Here is a 21,729-nt window from a genome sequence, read left to right on the forward strand (position 1 = left end):
AAATATTTTGTAAAATAGGGGTTTTAGAAAAAGACTTCTTGTTTTTTGATAATTAGAATTATTTTCCTTGCATGAACATCAGGTGTGCACCATTGCTTCCGGTTTCTTTGCATGGACATCAGACCTAGCCTCCAGAGTGATAAGAGGGATATACCTTCTGGCTGTTTAATTGTTTTGAGTATGATATTGACAGCTTATTCTAGTAGAGTTTGGGATGTTTCTTGATCGCCCCCCACACACTTTTTTTTTTTTTTTTTTGTGGTGCTGGGGGGTTTGACCTTGTGCATGCTAGCCTAGCATCTACCACTGAGCCATGCCCCTAACCTAGGGTTTGCAATCTTAAATTTTTTTGTTTATCTGATTAATTGAAATGAGTATATTATTACTATTTATAAACATTTAATGATAGTGAGATTTTTGTTTCAAAGATATTTGGAATTCCTTTTGTTTATAACAATGTGATAATTAAGTGCTTTGTGCTTCAAAAAAAATGAAGTTGTCATATTTTTGCATATGATTACAAATTGGTGGATATTCCTTTACTTTAGTAATTGGTTAGTTGCAGCCTGCCTTTAGTAGTTATTAGTAACTATTTCTTAGAAGTTTTAAAATGTCAGTGCTTCCCAATGAAGTTATTAAAAGATTATGAGCTGGAGAATTGACCATTTTTCTGGTTACTTTTTTTGAAAAATTTGGAATGCTGTTAAAGGTTAAAGGAGCATAGTCTTTTAGTCAAAATGAAAGGGATTATTTTACTGAGATCAAAGATACTAGGAAGAACTTTGCTTCGTTTCTTTAATTATTAACCAGTTTTATAGAAGGGAAATTACTTTGTTACATTTTTATGAGAGAGAGAAATAATATTAACATGTTAATACAGAGAATGTATTTAAAATTTCAGGACTCTTCCTGAAATCAACATGGATTCATCCAGTTGTACTAAACTCTGAGTAGCATAGTACAGAAAAACAAACATAATGCCATCTCCTCAGTTATCATAGAAAAATACAATTTTATATTTGTTAATATTAATAGATAATTTAGATTTGTTTTTAAAATAATTCAGTTTTCTAAATATGAATATTTATCAAATGTCCAATATACCATGCTGGAATATAAAGAAACAAATGAAAATGCCACTACAGATTGAGAGGAAATATTAATAACATTAAAAGTTTTTTAAATAAAAATATGTAAAGATTCCTATAATTTAATAATTAAAAAAAACATTAAAAATGTGAAAAGATGGAGGTGGCAGTGTAGCTCAGAGATAGAGCACTTGCCTAGCATATAAAAGTCTCTGAGTAAAATCCCCAGCACTACCCAAAAAAGAAAGAGGAAAAATAAAATAAAATATTTTAAAAATATATTTTTAATTGCAGATGGACACAATACCTTTATTTTTATGTGGTGCTAAGGATCGCACCCAGATCTTCACACATGCAAGGCAAGCACTCTTACCACTGAGCTACACTCCAGCCCAAGCAAAAAATCTTGAACAGAAACTTTATGAAATATTTATAGATATCTAAATGGTCATCATATGAAAAGATGCTGCACATTATTAGGCATCTGGGAAACTCCAAACTAAGACCATGGTAGGCTGAATACAGTGGTGTTCACACCCTATAATTTGAACTATTCTGGAGCTAAGGCAGGAAGATCACAAGTTCCAGGCTAAACTTGACAATGTAACTAGACCCTGTCTCAAAATTAAAAAAAAAAAATTAAAGTTCTGGAGGTGTAGCTCAGTAGTAGAATATTCCTTGAGACCAACAAAAAACAAACAAACAAAAAAACCAAGTGAAACCATATTATTATATACATATAATAAAAGTAAAAACATTGACAGTATCAAGTGCTGGTATAGATGTGTTGGTGTCCCAATTTCTTATACTAGTAGGAATGTAAAATTGTATAGCTGGTTGGTTGTTTGAAGACAATTTGGTTGTTTATGGTGGTTCTGGGGACTGAACCCAGGAGTACTCTACCACAGAGCCACATGCCTAATCCTTTTCAGTTTTTGTTTTGAGGCAGGGTTTCACTAAGTTCCCCTGACTGGCCTCAAACTTGCTCCTGCCTGAGCTTCCTGAGTTGCTGGGATTACAGGCGTGTATATTTAATAATAAGAAATTGCCCTCTCTGGGGCAATTTCTTATTATTAAATATATACACTTACTTATATGCTTACCATTTGACCCAGCAGTACCACTTCTGGTATTTACTCAAGAGAAATAAAAGCAAATGTCCACAAACCGATTTGTACAGGAATATTTATAGCAGTTTTGTTCACCGGTGTCTAGCAACAGGTGAATATGTAAACAACTTGTGGTTTGTTCATACAATGGAATGCTACTTGGCAGTGAAAAAGAATTGACACCATATAAGTAACAACATGCATGGATCTAAGAAACATAAAACATGGCTCCTATCCCCAGAGGGCTAATAGTCTATGTGGGGTGGGGGGAATAAGATACATTTACATTCACAAAGAAACCTTTTCAGGTAAGCACAGTTTTATTAAGAAATTGGCTGAAGGAAATCAAAAGCAGGGCACTAATTGGGGGAAGCTACAAGGAAGATGTTTTAGGTAAGTACAACTGCAGGTTTATATTGCCTGTCCATTAAAAATACATAGTACAGCTTAGGCAGGAGTATCACAAGTTCAAGATCAGCCTGGTCAATTTAGTGAGGCCCTGTCTCCAAACAAAATAAAGTTAAAATGCACAGTAGAACCAGGCATGGTGGTGTATGCATGTGATCCCAGCTACTCTAGAAAGTGAGACAGGAGATTTGCAAGTTCTGGGTCAGCCTAAGCATTTTAGACCCTGTCATAAAATGAAATGAGATAAAATAAAACAAGGGTTGGGTAATGTCCTCAGTGGTAGAGTGCTTGCCTATCATATGCTAGGCCCTCAGTTCAGTCCCCAGTACTGCCAACAATGAATAAATAAAAATGCATAGGACATTTCAAGTAGGTATATCCCATGATATTATCTCTCACAGTACTTTGTTCTTTTCCTGTAAGTTCTTTATTAGAGTTTGTATTTAGAATAACAGATCAAGAAATTCAGTGGTTGTATTTCCCTCTTGGCCATAAACATCATACTTTATACTAAGTGGTCTTATAATTCCTGTCATGTAATGAATGAAGTCCTCAAGAATCAGAAGTACATAAAGTGTCCTGGAATAGGAACCCTGTGGGGAGGTGCACTTGATCTTCCATGCTCAGTGGAGGAATGGAGGATGTTTTCATGTCAGAATCTAGAGTTGGGGAGACAGAAGCCATAGAAGGTTTGGCGCATCAGAGTGGAAGTGTGCAAAGTGATTTTCTTACTTTTTTCTCAGTACTGGGTATTGAATTCAGGGCCTCCCTTGGCCATGCTGAGCGAGCATTCTACTGGTGAGCTATATACCCATCCCTCAAAGTACTATATTAAGAAGATGAATTGATAGCAGGTCTCTAGAACAGATTGGAGAGAAGAAACTGAAAGTAAAGAAACAGCTTAGTAGTTGGGCATTGCTGTGGTGCAAATATAATATGCTGATAAGATAAAAGAGACTAGGCAGATGGGAGAAATTTTACCAAAGAAGAATTCACTGTTCTTCACTAGCATATCCTGTCTACTTTGGGAATACTGTTTCATCTAAGGAGTCATTACTGACTGTTTTGAGATGTTGTGTGGTTTTTCAATATATTTTCCATGAAAATCTTAGAATTTTGAGTTTCTAAAAAGTGTCTGTCTCCGTGCTAATTTGATGATGAATTCCTTTTTTTTTTTTGATCCTTTTCCCCAAGTCAAAACAAGAGAAGATGGCATGTAGAGATAAGAGCATGCAGGACCGCTTGAGATTGGGCCACTTTACTACTGTCCGGCACGGGGCCTCTTTTACTGAACAGTGGACAGATGGTTATGCTTTCCAGAACCTTATCAAGTAAGTGAATTGTCATGATTAATTGAAAAGTTTGGATTTTTCAAGTTTTCTGTTAATTGTAGTATTAATAATCCTAGTAGTCATAGTCATCTTTTCATTGAGTTTAGTTACCATTTGAATAAAGAAATGTAGGGGGCTGGGATTGTGGATCAGTGGTAGAGCGCTTGCCTAGCACGGGCAGGACCCGGGTTCAATCCTCAGCACCACATACCAATAAAGGCATTGTGTTGTGTCCATTTACAGCTAAAAAATAAATAAATATATTTTTTAAAAATGTAAGGAATTAGAAAAAGTCCTGAAAAAATGACAAGTAATCAGAGGAATAGAAAGTGAGTTCTTCATTAAAGCTTAGAATAACAAAAATTGATGAAGGTAAGGAAGGAAAAATCTAGTATATATATTTTAATTAGGTAATGTATTTGTGCTTTTGTGTGGTACTGGGGTTTGAACGCAGGGCCTTACACGTACTAGGCAAGTGCTGTTCTACTGAAAATCCTAGGGAGTGGATTTTCATGAGGATCCTCTTGAGCATTTATTTGGGGCCCACAGAAAAATGCAATGGGTAAGGGCCCATGGCAAGATTTTTTAAGTTAGGTATAAAACAAAAGAAAACCATAGAAGATCCTTATAGAACATGTCCCTGAGGCTCTTTAAAGAGTGATCAGGGATTGGGGTTGTGGCTCAGTGGTAGAGTGGTAGAGTCTTGCAACTTGAACTCTTTATCATAACTTTTGGGTCAAACATTCAGGAATTTATTCCAAAGAGGGAAATAATATTTAAAATCCTAAAATTCTGACTCTGAATAGCTGTTATTAGCTCAGGACTGTAAAAATTATATATCTTCAAGTTGTAGTACCTTTTAGCATATCTTACTTATTTTGATTTATTAGGTTATTTCCACCTGAAACTTGAGGGCAAGTGGAAACATTATATTTTTAATCATGGGCTCTCCAACTTTTCTCTCCAGATCACAGTGAGTTGGAAGGTTCCAGAGATTGATTAGCTTGTTGAATACAAATTAGTGTGGGGTTACTTTTGAGCAATAATGAGGTGTAGAAAGAAAATAGAAATTTTTTAAAAAACTTTTTTAGTTGTAGATGGACACAATACCTTTATTTATTTATGTATTTTTTATTATTTTTATTTTGTAGTTGTAGATGGAGAGAATGCCTTTATTTTATTTGTTTATTTTTTTGTGGTGCTAAGGATCAAACCCAGTGCCTCACACATGCTAGGAAAGTGCTCTGCCACTGAGCTATACCCCCAGCCCCAGAAAGAAGAAATATTGATGTTATTTTTAATAATCTGTTACAAGTAACCTCTGAATTACACATTAATTGTCATTATTTTGTATATGGAACATTAACCTCCAACTTAGTTGAAACGTGTTTTCGCTTCACAAATATGCCTCAAATTTTGGTATAAGAGGAGGTTATTAAGTCAGAAAATACCTTGAAAGGAAAGTAGACTTCAGTTAGGGTAGATATCAGAGGTTTGGAGCAACGTCTGCTGTGAGCTATAAGCACTGGAGCCTGGTAGTAGCTGAGGTGCACCAGGGCAGTCACTCCAAAGTAAGGTATGAGACCCATTTCATGGCACCCTGACTGAGATGAGAAAATTGTCCAGTTTCCAGAGTTGTGAGGACAGTAGCAGAAAATGTTTAAAACCTATATTTTCAGACTAGGGATATAGCTCAGTTGGTAGAGTACTTGCTTCGAGTGCACAGGGCCTAGGTTCAGTCCCCAGCACCACAAAACAAACAAACAACAACAAACCTCTATACTTTCATTAGTAGCCAAAGCCATGCAAAGTTCAGACTGTCCTGATTGCTCCTACCACCTTTCTACAGTGATTGCCTTGTTAAATGGTAGTCATTTTAGACATTGACTCAAAAAAGGTGGTAGGTTTTTATAGATATAAAATATAATTAGTTTTTAAGAAGTGATTAGGGTTTTGCTGGAAGTAGCAGTATTTTATCTTATTGCTCTGTAAACAATATAATACCCACAAGGTTCTAGAAATCTTATACTAATCAGAATACGAAATGATAATTGTATTGTAAGAGCAAATTAAGATTACCAGGCCAATGGGATACCTGACCAGAATTGTTTCCTGTGGGTTGGTAGAATGTTTTTCATAGATCTAAAACTAAATGGTAGGATATGTATCTCTTCCCTTGGAAAGCTAGTTTCAGCTGATGTCTCTTAATTATAAATCTCTTATTTCTTAATGTTTTGCTTCAATAAATTATCTTTCTCACTTTCAAAATAAAAATCCAATTTTTTCTTAGTTACAAGTGAACACCTTTGTTTTTTCTTTCTGTCTGTCTGTCTGTCTGTCTGTCTATCTATCTATCTATCTATCTATCTATCTATCTATCTATACGGGTGTCAGCGTTGACCCCAGTGCCTCACATACACTAGGCACGCGCTCCAGCACTGAGCTACAACCCCAGCCCCCCAAATTGAATTTCTTTAGTTGTAAAACACACTATATATGATAATTTCACAAGCAACAATTCTATGCATAAGAAATTTCATGACATATAAAGAAGTTTAGTAGGTAAAGTAGTTGAACAACAGACAGCAGTACTAGGTTTTATGTGAAGAGACAAACTTCAAGACTAGGGGCAGAGAGGATGTAGTACTAGAGATTGAATCCAGAGTGCTTTTCCTCTAGGCTGTACCTCCAGTATTTTAAATTTTTTGTTTTCAGACAAGGTCTAGCTAAGTTGCCCAGGCTGGCCTTTAACTTGTGATCATCCTGTGTCGGCCTCCCAAGTAGCTGGGGATTATATGTATGCACTGCTGTGTCTAGCAAACTTCAAGGTATTTTTTTTTAAAAAGGATCAGATAATCAGACAGCCTCATCAGGAGCCTTAGCACAATTCTTTGGTTCTTACTTTGTTCCTTTGAATGCTCTTTAGTTTTCTAAAACAAAAAGTTTTCCAATAGGCACATGATACCAGATTTGTACATTTCTGGCCATATTAGTAATTTTTGCTTTCAAAGTATGTTTGAACCAGTTGAAAATAGTTTTGTTTTATAGTTCTTCAAAAGTGGTGTTCTGGGGTTCTAGCTCAGCAGTAGAGCCCTCGATTAGCATCTGCAAGGGGCTGGGTTTGATCCTCATCACCACATAAAAATAAATAAAGATATTGTGTTCGACTACAAGTAAAAATGTGTGTGTGTGTGTGTGTGTGTGTGTGTGTGTGTGTGATTTATTTATTTATCTATCTATCTATTTATTTTTTTATTTCAAAAAGTGGTCTTATATACTAGTGTTTTTCAATACTTTTTCTTTTTGGTACCAGGGATTGAACTTGATTGAGCACTTGATCCCCAGCCCTATTTTGTATTTTATTTAGAGACAGGGTTGCTAAGTGCCTGGCTTTTTGCTGAGGCAGGCTTTTTGAACTCCCGATCCTCCAGCCTCAGCCTCCCAAGCCGCTGGGATTACAGGCATACACCACTATACCAGCTCAATACATCTTTTAAAAAAATTAAAATGTTTCAGTGGTAAAGCAGTAAAAATTCTTGACTAAGATTTTGTTTATATTGAAATAAACAACATTAAAGAATCTAACATCCCTATAAAATTTTGATCATTTAAGTGTGGAATATCAGAGGGAATAAATTAAACTTTATAGCTTTGCAGTGCTAATCCTGGTATTCTGATGTATATGGCGCTTATCCATTTTAAAGCAGTTTCTGGTGAACCGTCTGATTCTTAGTCATATGATCCACAATGAGACCATTCATTTTGTTGATTTTCTTGTCAGATCTTGCTTGAATAAGCCATACCATTTCACAGTTCCTAGTATATACAAAATATAGCCTGGGGATTTTTTAAAAATTCTCTTCTGAGATGTTTGTGTGTCGTTCATACAGGTCTTCTTTAAAAAAAAAAAAAAAAAAAAGACTTTTTCCCCCTTCAATAATGTCTGAAAATTTGTGCATTTGTTTTTTGTTTTCATTCTTCTCCTGCTAGTTATTGCTAGTGTGGTTGGATCTGAAATACAGTTTTGCTATAGAAGATTCCCTTTCATTTCCTGGAGATGCTGTAACAAAATACCATGAACTTGTGCTTTAAAATAACAGAAATTGCCTGTAATCCCAGCCTTTTGGGAGACTGAGGCAGGAGGATTGCATGATTGTGGTCAGCCTGGGGAATTTAGCAAGATCCTGTCTCAAAAGAGATTTTATAAAAGAATGGGGGAATGTAGCTCATTTATAGAGTGCTTGGCTAGCTTTCCTGAGGCCCTGACTTCTATCCTGAGTATCACAAAACGACAACAACATCAACAACAACAACAAAAAAAATACAGGAATTTCTTCATTTTTCTTTTTTTAATATTTATTTTTTAGTTGTAGTTGAACACAATACCTTTATTTTAATGTCGTGCTGAGGATCAAACCCAGGGCCTCACATGCGAGGTGAGGGCTCTACCACTGAGTCACAACCCCAGACCCCAGATCCCACTCCCCAGCCCCCAATCACCACCACCTCACCCCTACGGAGGAATTTATTCTTTTTACAGTTCACAAGACCAGAAAGTCAAAAGTGAAAGAGTGGCAAGCATATGGGGAAGATCCTTTTTGGCCTCTTCCAGTGATCCTGGCTTGTGGCTGCATAACTTCAGTCTTTATCTTCATCTTCATATGGGGTTCTCCTTATGTATTTCTGTTCCTTCTTTTTGTGGCAGGGTGGGGGGAGATGAGGGGTTCAGGGATTGAACCCAGGGGCACTTAACCACTGAGCCACATCTCCAGCCCCACCCCCCCCTTTTAAAATATTTTATTTAGAGATAGGATCTTGCTTAGTTGCTTAAGGCCTCACTGAGTTTCTGAGGCTGGCTTTGAATGCATGATCCTCCTGCCTCAGCCTCCTGAGCCTCTGGGATTACAGGCTGCACCACCATGCCCAGCTTGCTCCTTCTCTTTTAAGGACACCAGGCATATTGCATTTTGGACTAAGGGCTTAACCTATGGCAGCACGATCTCCTCTGCCCCCTTTTATTTATTTATTTAGCATTGGGGATTTAACCAAGGGGCACTTAACTACTAAGCTACATCCTCAGCCCTTTTTATGTTTTATTTTGAGATAAAGTCTCGCTAAGTTAATTGCTTAGGGCCTTACTAAGTTGCTGAGGCTGGATTTGAACTTGTGATCTTCCTGCCTCAGTCTCCTGAGCCACTGAGATTACAGGTATGTGCCACTGTGCCTTGCTTAACTAATTATTTCAATGAAGTAAGGTCATATTCTGAGGTACCAAGACTAGGACTTTAATAGAATTATTTAGATTTCAGTGAGATGAATTTATTGGGTATTCAAAATTTCTATAGAAGATAGAAGAAATACTCTTTCCATGCTTGTTGCAGGACAAGTACTCTCTAAAACTGATACTGCACATGAAATATTTAAGTATCAGCTCCATGAAAGGTACTGTTTTATGTGCTAGAGGATATAAGAGTTGGAAAGACATGATTTATCGAGATAGTGTGGACTTTGTATTCCTCAGATAAGCCTAAATGAAGATTCTCTTTAGATGACTTTTGTTCTCCTGTATAAATAAACAATTTTAGGAATATCAAGAATTGTTATAGAGAGCTGGGCACTGTGGCACACATCTGTAATCACAGCTACTCAGGAGATTGAGGCAAGAGGATCAGAAGGTGGAGCCCAGTCTAGGCAATGTTAGTGACCCTGTCTCAAAAAATAAAATGGGCTAAGTCAGTATAGGAATCTGTATAACACTGATCTTTGGTGAATCAACTTTCATTCTTTCTCAGAATAGCTCAAGAGTTCCCTAAAGGTGTTTTGGAATCTTTGTATTCTGTGCATATGACTCATCTATACGATGGCTGTGGGGCTACCTTCTTGTTGAACATGAAAAGATAAATGTGTGGATTCTCCCTGAAAATAATAAAGGTGATTTCTGAAATCTGAAGCTTACAAAGCATAGGTAGTCCTCTGAGGCATAATGTTGTGGTATTCTCCTAGGCCACTATAGTTTATAGTTTATAGTTTAAACTGCATAATGTGTAACTATTTCCAGGGAGTTCAGAGTGCTTTACACTCGGTGCCTCCTAAAAAGGTGGAGATATGAGCTAAAAATGTTTTTCCCTTTTTTTAAATTGGGAAACTTATGTTCAGATAAGGTAAATGTTTTCCTCAAGGACATTCATTGATTCAGAAGGGACATTACAATTTTAGCTAAGGATTCTGTGTCTCAACCATGAATTCTTTCAAGTCACAAATTTTATATATTGGGGGGAGGGGTGAGTAGGAAAAAGCATATCTAATAGTATACAGATTTTTCAGGGAAACAAAACCCTTGAATGAAAACATTCAGTTTACTGTTAAATTGATGTCTTATCAGTGATCTCTAGCTCATGTAGAATCAAGGAGATTGTATTATCAAATAAATGGTTGGTTGTTTGTAATACTCTGCTTATTTTAACCTTGCTTGTACTATTACCCTTCTACATATGGTAGCATAAATTATATATATTATGGGCATCAAACCTAGAGAAATATTGTTTTGTTTTGTTTTGGTTGCTATTCTTTAAGAATATGGAACTGCATTGTTCAAGGAAGAGGTATTAAAAAAATAGATTTCATTATTCTGCAAGATTGATCGTTGGTTCCAGAAAAGAATATGGGAAAAAAGACTTGTAGAAAGAGAGAGAGAAGAGAAGGCAAAGGGAGTTTTGACTATCAACTGTAATAGGTGATTTAAAGATGTTAGCCTGTTAAATGGTTAATCTGAAATATTGGTATACTTTTATATTTAAGCCTGTAAGCCTTAGTATTTGTTTGTTGATGGAATACATGAGACAAAAGTGTTTTTTCTTATAATAGAATTTTTATTGGTTCCTAATTTTTAAACTGTAAGTTGAATATCCCTTATCTGAAATGCATGGGACTAGGAGTATTTCAGATTTCATAGTTTTTTTGGATTTCAGAATATTTGCATAGACTGTACAGGTCAAAACATTCTTAATCCAAAATCTGAAAATCTCTGAAACTCAAAACCTTTCTAGGGATGTTCTACGAGTAGATTTCTTTTTTTAAAGGAAAATAAGACATCTTATTAGTAAGTACTCCAATAGTAATAGTATTAAATTATCTGAAGATTTATAAAATACATTTTATACTATTTCACTTTATTCCATTCCCTAAGAAGTTATTTCATTAATAACTTCACAGCTAGTAATACTTCATTGGCTTTCTCTGAATATGCTTTTTTTTAAAGCTTAGATTGGGTGTGTCACCTTGCTCAGTGAGTGGAGATGATTTGGGGGATGCTAGAGGTTCACTTAGACTAGAGTAAGTGATATTCCTAAAAAGAAAGTCTTGTTTACTTTGTCTAGCATTCTGCAAGCTTGATATTTTTGTAAATTAAATTTGAGGAAGCTTTAATCCAAACAAAAAATAAAAGGGCACTTGGGACAGTCTGTATCGTCTTTTCTTAAAAACAACTCTTTATGGATTCATACTAGAGTTGTTTTCATAACTGCTAAAAAGGAATCAGAAAATTTTTCTTTGGAGTCAGAAAGTAAGTTCATACTAGAAATTTGGTATTTTTTTTCTTGTTCACTTTCCCTCTCCTTTTAAGACATAACTATTGTCTTAAAGTACAGCTTCTTTCCAAATAATCTCTCACTAGTTATTTGGTTTCTTACTATCTGAAGGTTAAATGCAAATCTCTACTTAATTTAAGGAGCTTATGTTTTTCTGAAGTTTATCAAATATCCAGCTGACAAATTGTGTTTGTTCCATAGCAATAAGAAACTTGTTTTACTTTCTTCTTCTGTCCACATATTTTATGTCTTTAGGCAACAGGAAAGGATAAATTCACAGAGGGAAGAGATAGAAAGACAACGGAAAATGTTAGCAAAGCGGAAACCTCCTGCCATGGGTCAAGCCCCTCCAGCAACCAATGAGCAGAAACAGCGGAAGAGCAAGACCAATGGAGCTGAAAATGAAACGTATGTTCTTTATTGATGTGAACAAATGTCTTATTGAATGGCACTGGGGACAGATATAAATTACAGAGGTCCCTAGTGTTTGAGATCTTTCCCATCACATTAATGGATTTGCCCAACTCATAAAAACCATATAAAATTAACTGACTTTCTTAGTCGTGCACTTAGAATTTTGAATGAGAGGGAGAAATAATGTCACTTCTTGACAGCATGATTTTTGTCTAACCATCACAAATATGATGTTAATATTATTGCTTATGTGTGACTCTAAGTTCTGGTCATTTGGTGTCCTCTTGTGGTGATTACATGGCTACTATTTCAAACTAAAGAATGCCCTTTACTGGTCAAAAGAGCACTTAGTTAACAGCTGTAAGCCAAGAAAAATAAATAAATAACTGTTGTTTTAGGAAAGAACACTTTCCCAGTAACTCATATCTTTACTAGGGTCTTTTCCAGTTTTGAAAACCTAGGGAAAATACAAGTATCTTAAATTGAAGCATAGTCATCTTTTTCTCTGCCAGTCAACAATTATTACATAGCTTTCATGTATAGGAGGGGTTGAAAATCCTGAACACAAATGCCTTTCTTTTCTATTCCTTTCTCCTTTTCTCTTTACTTGAAAGTAAATTTTCTGTTCTAAGATAGCCACAAATAAAAGGTATATTATATAACTTATTGACTAATATGCCTTTTGTCTTTTTTATGTTTTTGTATCAGTTCACAAAAACATTGTAACCCATTATCCACTTCAAGTATACTACTTGTATTACAGCATTGTTAAAGGTCCATGACCTCCCAGACATGCATATTCCTTTATTCCAGTGAGAAAGATGGCTTAACACCAATCCTCACCCATACATACCTGATGTGTTGGAAAGTCTTTTCTTTGACATCATTTAGTAAGTCTACATTAAATGCTTATTTTATGTTAGGCCATGTTGTGGGAATATAGAGTTGAAGGCTACAACCCTAGTTTTAGGAGTTCACAGTTTATTTAGGAGAGATGAGTAAACTTACTAGTGATTGTATAAAGTATAGTGATTAAAAAGTATGTACAGTACAGGGCGGGATGGGGGGGCTGGGGTTGTGGCTCACAGTAGAACACTCGCCTAGCATGTGTGAGGCTAGGTTCGATCCTCAGCAATATACCATTTGATGGTTTTGTTTTTTTTTTAATTGTAGGTGGACACAATAGCTTTACTAATTATTTATTTTTAAAGAGAGAGAGAGAATTTTAATATTTATTTTTTAGTTTTCGGCAGACACAACATCTTTGTATGTGGTGCTGAGGATCGAACCCGGGCCGCACGCATGCCAGGCGATCGCGCCACCGCTTGAGCCACATCCCCAGCCCACCATTTGGTGTTTTTTAAAAATAAAAAAATAAATGTATTCTGTCCGACACAATAAAATAAAAATAAAAAATAAAGTATGCAGAGTAAACTAAATTTGGAAAACATTTCACCTTATAACTGAATGTTTTAAAACTTAAAGTCTAATTAAAAAGTATTTCCTTTCAAAAAGGCCCAGATTTGAAAGATTCTTCAGACAGATTTAATCTGGTCATTGTTTTCTGAGTCCTGTGTTTATTTTGTGAAGGGACTCTCACTCTAGCATTGCTTGAAAATTATTTTGTGCTAACACACAAAAACCATTGGCTTAGGAATAATAAAAACAAGATAGGGTTTTTTGTTTTTGTTTTTGCCATTGAACCATAATTACAATTCAGTCTAGGCCAATAGTATGTCAGTGAGTAGTTGCCATCTGGAGTCCTGTGTAAAATCCAAGCTAGGAGGCCTTTAGTTCACTTTTTTAATTAGAATGTCTGTGACTTGGCTCTTGACCAAAAGCCAAAGACAGGCCTCTTAAGTGAATCACTTTATCCTCTCCTGGTACTGAACCTGTTTGAGAGTGAATTCTTAACTATGATTTTTCATTTTTCCCTTTTTTACTGGTATGAAATAGAGTAATAGATGGAGATATTTCTGCTGCTGAGAGGATAAGTTTAACAGCTCAGGGGGATGTACTGCTTTTTAGTCATTCTATTTTCTTTGAGTTAGGCCTTAAGATTTTGTTTTTGTTTTGGTAGCCCTTTCTGCTGGATAGGATAACTTGTTTCCACTTTTGTTATTTAGAATGTTCTAAACCTTGAGATCTAAAACTTTGAAGTATATGTGTGTGCTTCCAGAATATCACTTCTTACTTCTTCATTCTTAAAATAGGAGGATATGATTAGACTTGGTGAAACATGAACTGAGAAATTACCCATCAAGTTTACCCTTTGAGCATTGGTTTAAATAGCATTTTTTATATTCTTCTTTCCACATTCTCAATAAAGTTACAGCACTTTGTTAGATAGGTGTTATTACTTGCCTAATTTTCAGGAAACTGAGTTGATGAAGTTGACGTTGCTGCCAAAGGTCACATGGCCAGCATCCAAATCTTGGACTCTTTTAACCCTGTTTTTTCTCCTTATTATTATACTATCAATATATAAGTTATCATGAATAATAAATTCATTGGCTTATTGCTTTTCCCTTTGAAGATTTTTAGACTTATTATTTGATCTGTCTCTTCAAATAGGCTTTCATCTGAGCAATATATGAAACAAAACTCATTTTCACAAAATAATGTAAACTATAGCTCAGTTATTTTTTTCATTTTTATGAATTAAGCATTTGACTTTGGAAGCATTTCTTCATAGTACATCTGATAAATCACAAAAGTTTTCTCTTATCAGAGGATGCAAAATAAATTGGTTTTTAGTCATTTTATCTGTGAGTCCAAATTTACCTTGTAACATACTTGAACATTCTATTTAAAAAGTCATTATTATTTAAAATTTACTGAAATTTCTACCATTACTTTTCAGGTTAACATTAGCAGAATACCATGAACAAGAAGAAATCTTTAAACTCAGATTAGGCCATCTTAAAAAGGTAATTATAATGAGGAAATCTGCCTGGAGAAATGTGATTTCTAATTTTTGTTTGGTATGGAAGTTATTTGGTTATTTGAGCAAATAAGTAGTTTCACATACTGCAGATGTCTTGAATAGATAATCTCATTGTCATGTCTTGTATAATGATGGGACTCATCTTTTGATTTTCAAGTCAATTCTAGTCACCCAATGACAGTATTTATTCCTTCAGTGTGACCTATTAGTAGATAAGTCTGTGTATATACATTGTAAGGCTTCCCAAGTGGTTATGCATTGAATAAAACATACAGGAGCAGATGGTTCTGAAATAGATATTAAGACTCTTGGAATATTTTAAATCACTTAGTGTCTCTTATTTTCTGACTAACCTAGCTAAAGGGAAGGTGTTGGACCAACCATATTCTAACACAAAGGCACCTAACATAATTTGTTATTGATTCTGTTCATTGAGATATTTTAGATATATCTTGTCACATCTTAAATTCAATAGCTCATACATTATTGGTAGATGTTATTTATAGTGATGGTGGTCAATAAGCATTTAATAAACTGCTGTTGTTGTGTATTTGTTTTTAATTCATAGATTGGTCTTTCTCCCTCCCTCCTTCCCTTTCTTCCTTCCTCCCTGAGATCTAACCTAGGGGTGCTTAACCACTGAGCTACATCCTCAGCCCTGTCAATTTGTTTATTTTGAGATAGGCTGAGTTGCTTAGGGCCTTGCTAAGTTGCTGAGACTTTGAACTTGTCAGCTTCCCAAGCCACTGGGATTACAGGCATGTGCCACTGTGCCCAGCTTCATATCTTTTTTCTATTGGGTTCTCAAATCTTTTTAAGTTAGTGGAATTTAGGTACCAAGTATAATCCATACCTGGAGAAGAGAAGTAGATAGTGAACCTGATTTTTGTAAAAAGTATTTGCATGACTTTATGTTTATACATAAAATATTTTTACAAACTTACATAGAAACAGTGGTTACAGGGAGTGGTCAAGAAGAGGAAGGTGACTTTTGCTTTTCCTACTGAACTCTGTAGTTTAGATTTTATCTATTATTTGCTAGAGGCTTATTTGTATGATTAAGTTTCTAGTTTTTAAAATATTTTTTCTCAGTGTAAAACATCTTCCATTAGCTTTTCACAAGAGCAAAGCCTATTGTTAGGCTGAGGGTATAGCTTAATGCTGGAGCATTTGCCTAGTATGTGTGAGGCTTTGGGTTCAATTCCTTAAATAAATAAGTAATAGGCATACCTAACATAATTTTTGAAACAAGACTCTGAAAAGGTAGAAGTACCTGTACCCTGAGCTCTTTTTTCCCTTTTTATTTCAGGAGGAAGCAGAGATCCAGGCAGAGCTGGAAAGGCTAGAAAGGGTTAGAAATCTACATATCAGGGAACTAAAAAGGATACATAATGAAGATAATTCACAGTAAGTAACTTGGGGTATATTGGGTTGGAGATTGCTGAGCACTTTCTGACATGAATTGAATGGTCTAGAGCAATGTTTTTGCTGAGTATGCATTTGAAAAATGGGTTGGGGGATGTAGCTCAGTAGTAGAACATTTGCCTTGGTTTCACCCCCATCAAGGCCCTGGGTTCATCCCCAGCACCACAGAAAAAAAAAAAAAAAAAAAAGGAGGGGGGGATAAGTGACTCCACAGTGTATTTAGTTCTTTCATAGAATATAATATAGTTTCATGAGCAAAATTATGATCTGCTTTGCTTTAAATATAGATAGATATATGTCATATATTTAATATGTAAGCTTAGTATATATAATAGTAGTATTATATATGATAATAATACTAGTATTATAATACTAAGCTTACATATTAAATATATATGTATTCACATAATATTTGTGTTAGCTATCTGTAGCCATTAGAGAATCCCTTACATAACAATTTAAAAGGTGGAAAGATTTTGGCTCGCAATTTTAAAGTTTTTAGTCCACTGTCATTTGACCCTATCACTTAGGGCCTTGGCAAATAGAACATCTTGGCAGGGTGAACATGATGGAATAGAGCTGTTCATGGCTCATGGCAATCAGAAAGCAGAGAGAATAGTAAGAGTGTGAGTGCCAGGCTCCCATTATATCCTTCAAGGGCAAGTCCCCAGTGATCTGTTTCCTCCAAGTAGGCCTTACTTCCTAAAGTTTCTGCCACTTCCCAATATGCCAACAATTAGAAACCAACCCTTTAACACATGAGTCTTTAGGGAACATTCCAGATCCAAATATAATAGGATTTTTTACATGAGTCGAAGTCAGTTAAATGATACAGCTTTGCAAAATAGGGGGAATATATTACATATTCACATTTACCTGTGGATCCTTGAGAAAGGGAAGCATGGGCCACAGTGTAGTACTGTGGGAAGAATATTAGGTTGAGATGAAACCTGGTTTCATTCAGTGTAACAACTTTTTTTTTATAAATCATTGAAAGTATGGAAAATAGGAATAGTAGACTTTGAGAAAGGACTTATCACTAATATTTTCTTTCCCACATTTCTGACTCTGAAACATTTTTTCATATCCACAGCTTATATATTGTCACTAAGCCAATGTGAGCCATGGACTGTTCCTCTGCCAAATGTCAGGCACCAGCAGTTACCAATATCTGAGAATTTACTGTGTATTAGGTACAGCACTAAGCGCTCTGATAATCTAATATTTAATGCTCACGATAACACCATCATCTTCAATACATTGATCAGGAAACAAGCTTAGAGAAAATAAGTTTATTTGACCAGGAGACAATAACTGTGTAAGAGAGTCACTGAGCTACAACCTCAACTCCAAATTTGAATCTTTCTAATCTAAACAATTATGAAGTAATGTCATCTCCCCACAGGCATGCTACTTTTTAAAAAATAGAAATAATTTCAGGATTAATAGGCCAAGATTGGAATCAAATAAAAATACTCCTAAAATTTATTTTTGCCACAATTTGGCAAAATAAAACAAATTTATTTCTTTGTTGTATTGTTAGTAAATGACATAAAATGGAATTTTTTTTATGGGGAACATAGTTATATCATAGACTTTTTATCTTAGAGAAAAATGAATGCACATGGAACATATAACTTACTTAATAATTACCCATTTTTAAGACCATATAAAATATTTTGGAATTTTAGTGTGTAAAGTTTTGAAATGATGAAGAGAACATATGACTCAACAAATTTTGGAGGCACCAGATAGCACTATTTGAAAAATCCCTGTAACTAGTTTTAAGGAACTAGTATTTCCCCTTACTTTGTATCAGGGCAGAAAGGGAGTGAGATCAAGAAAGGTCTAATTGTGGCCACACTGAGACTAGCACCAACTATGACTATTTATTATAAATATACTGTGTACTATGTAACTTTTAGTTTAAAGTTCACTGTATTGATGTCAAGACTATCATCATCAGCTAAAATCATGTGTGTGATATGTTAGATAGTCTAGAAACTTTGTGAATATGGAATGCTATATCCATGTCCTCAGGATGGTTATACATTCCCTCTTTCCACAGATTTAAAGATCATCCAACGCTAAATGACAGATATTTGTTGTTACATCTTTTGGGTAGAGGAGGTTTCAGTGAAGTTTACAAGGTGAGTATGAACAACTAGGTACAAAGATGTAGGATTAGATTTTTGGTCATTACCAATTTGGAGAACATATTAGAATAGTGATAACTGTGAGTTGATGTATATTGGTTGAAATCCAGAAGCTTTAAGAACCTGTAATTTGAGAAGCCTGATTTTAGTAAATTTAAGTGACCAAGTAGGATTTAATATTTCTCTGTTTTCAAGCTTGAAAAATAAGCAACTATATATCAGACATAAAGGGAGAACAATTACTCATTTCTGGGTGGTGGGACTTACAGTGATCTTTAGTCTGGTTCTTTATTTTCTGCCTCATCTGAATTTGCTATGTGTTACCTTTATTTTATGATTTTATTTTTATGTAGTGCTGAGGATTGAACCCAGTGCCTCACACATGTGAGGCAAGCACTCTGCTACTGAGCTATAGCCCCAGCCCTCATATTCTTAATATGTGCTCATAAGTCTGACTGGAGGCCCATAGTCATCTTTTTGTTTGCAAGCATCTTTGGCGAACTTTGATGTTATAGTTATTCTAGCTTCCTAGCACGAGTTGTGAAATTTTGCATTACTCGGGAGTTGTTGATTTCTTGAGTTTGTTAGAGCTGACTCCTTAAAAATCACCTATGTGAGTGTCACTTTGGAAGGAAACATTTGCCCTTTTTTTTTTCCCAGTTCTTCTATAGATACAGATCTTTTCAGATTTTCTTATTCTCCTTAAGTCAATTTAATTGTTTAAGAATCTTCTATTTCATCTAGATTTTTTAAAAATCCATACATCAATTCTTTTTTTTTCTCTTATATTTATTTTTATATTTCTTGACTGATAAACTAGAGATTACTCAGTGTTAGTAGTTTTTCTAAGAATCAACTTTTTATTTTGTTGACAAAATCTACTGTTAGGGTCTGCTATTAGGGTTTTCTATTATATTAACTTTTGTTTTCATTCCTTCCTTTTACTTTTTTTTTAATTTCCCTCCCCTTCCTTTTTCCTCCTTCTATTTTTTTTGGAGAGGATCTCACTAAGCAGCTGAGGCTATCCTCAAAATTGTTATCCTTCTGTCTCAGCCTTCTGAGTCACTGGGATTACAGGTGTGCTTCTTTACCCCTGGCTTATTTTCATTCTTGCTTACAAATTGCTTGTAAGTTTTTTTTTATTGTTGGAAAAAGAATATAACACCGACTTTACCAGCTTAACCATTATTAAGTATGTAGTTCAGTAGCATTAAGTACACTCATAACATTGTGAAACAGGTCTCCAGAAGCTTTTCAGAAACTTTGGCTAATTACCAACTCCCTTTTCCTTTTCCTCTAGCCCTTGGTATCCATTTTATAACTTTGTTTCTATGAATTTGACTACTTTTAGACACATCATATGTATAGCATCATAAAATGTATGTTTGTCTTTTAATGACTGGCTTATTTCACTTAACATAATGTCTTTAAGACTTATCCATACTATAGCATGTGACAGAATACCTTCCTTTCTTAATATTGAATAATATTCCAGCCAGGTTTGGTGATTGATGCCTGTAATCCTAGCTACTCAGGAGGCTGAGGAAGGAAGGTTACAAGTTCAAGGCCAGCCTTAGTAATTTAGTGAGACCCTGTCTCCAAATAATGATAATAATAATTGTCATCGTCTATTGTATATATGTACCCCATTTCATTTATCCATTTCTCCTTTGTTGGTTCCTTGGGTTTACTCTTATATCTTGGCTATTGTGAATAATGTTGCTGTGAATTTAAGTGTGCAAATATTATTTCAAGACTCAGAAAATGAATTTTTCCTTCATTGTTAGAATTATCATTATCAAAATTTGTTCTTAATACTTCTCAGGTATTTTGAGTGACTTCGTGATCATTTTTTCCTAGTACGTTTCTTCAGACATCTTGATTTTTCTGCAATCTGTATGCTTCTTACAGTGATATGTACATTTCATGTAGTTATTCTTTTGCTGTCCTCCACTCTTCTAAAGTCCTTCTCATATAAGTGATAAATGACTGGGATTCAAGATAAGTTGTGGTAGTTGGGAAAAAAATGACACTTGCAGTGGCATTAGTGCTGTTACAGATGAGGAGCTATTTAACCTGGTTTTCAGTGACCTGAAATGGTTTTCTACAATGAAGTCTTGATAACGTACATGCTTGTAGGTGGACTTCAAACTGTAAGAAAAATAGTTCAAAAGTTTTATTTCTTTGAAATAAGATGATATCTGAATTGAATGATGCTTTTACTTTAAACCATCCTTGTTTTGACAAATGAGAAGTTGCCCTATTTTATAAGCAGCCCCCTATTGCATGCTGTGCTTCACTAGAGGGGCTTACACTGTAAGAGATATATGATAAGTGATCACCTCTGTTCTGGACAGTTTGTCTTTTACCTATTGACTTCATCGGTTTGTACATCATGGAAGGTAACAGGTGGGTGGTAACGGTGTAGGAACTGAAGTAGTAAGCTTTTAGGATGAACCTTTAAAACTAAGAAGAACTGTTCATTCGGATGAGTTCCTCACTAAACTCTTATATGTGGAAGAAATGTACTGTTGTCTTAAAATAGTAGTTTATCAGGTTGTGATTCATACCCAACTTCTCAAAAACTCATCTGTTAATTTTTTTACTCCATGACATAGTACCTACCACCTGGCTGATTCAGGATTACTAGCAGTGGTGGTCTCTGTGGGAAGGCCTGTCCTCTTTTCTAGACAGTGTTGTAAAAGTGACTTAGTGTAATTTTGACAACTATTGCGATTAAAAACTCAATTCATTCATCCAGCATTTAGGCATTTTCCCCCTGTTTTTATTTAATAAACAATATACCAAATTACAAGGTGATTTTGTAATCATACCTAAGAATTGTATTCTGAAGGGTTTTTCCCTCCAAGAAGCAAGCAGTTTGTGTTCCAGGATTTTTAAAAGTGGTAAGACTTATTGTTGAAGAGTGTGAAGTCCCAGAATCACTGAGGGACAAGAGACAACCTAAGGGAGAAAGGTCTCAATTGAAGAGAGATGACTTCCCAAAAGAGCATTTTTGGGAAAAGGCTGTGAAGGCATGGGCTGATTGTTTGTGGTATATGCTTGGGTTTGTTTTCTAAACCCCTTGGTGCCAGTGTGTCTGGAGACTTCTAAATTATCTAATCACAAGTTTCAAGAAGATGGTTGTAACACCAAAGCAAGTATGTGATATGTTGTCATTTGCTGCAGTTTTTATTTAATAATGTATTTTAGACTTTGTGTTGATCTTTTAAGTAGAAGCTTCAAGTCAGTTCCCTGTAATTCT

The 21,729-nt window shown here is 35.1% G+C and overlaps 1 protein-coding gene across 1 annotated transcript in view; it reads left to right on the top strand.

Annotated features, from left to right (window-relative positions):
* The window catches only part of Tlk2 (tousled like kinase 2), a 114,775-nt gene that overhangs the window by 71,305 nt on the left and 21,741 nt on the right, over positions 1-21,729 (top strand). The window contains exons 11-15 of the mRNA XM_077801451.1: positions 3,800-3,936; positions 11,778-11,930; positions 14,800-14,866; positions 16,193-16,290; positions 18,377-18,458. Of these exons, the coding sequence (XP_077657577.1) occupies positions 3,800-3,936; positions 11,778-11,930; positions 14,800-14,866; positions 16,193-16,290; positions 18,377-18,458 (537 nt within the window). The remainder of the gene's footprint in view (positions 1-3,799; positions 3,937-11,777; positions 11,931-14,799; positions 14,867-16,192; positions 16,291-18,376; positions 18,459-21,729) is intronic.

The sequence above is a fragment of the Urocitellus parryii genome, chromosome 7 (assembly GCF_045843805.1).
Source record: "Urocitellus parryii isolate mUroPar1 chromosome 7, mUroPar1.hap1, whole genome shotgun sequence".
Lineage (NCBI taxonomy): Eukaryota > Metazoa > Chordata > Mammalia > Rodentia > Sciuridae > Urocitellus > Urocitellus parryii.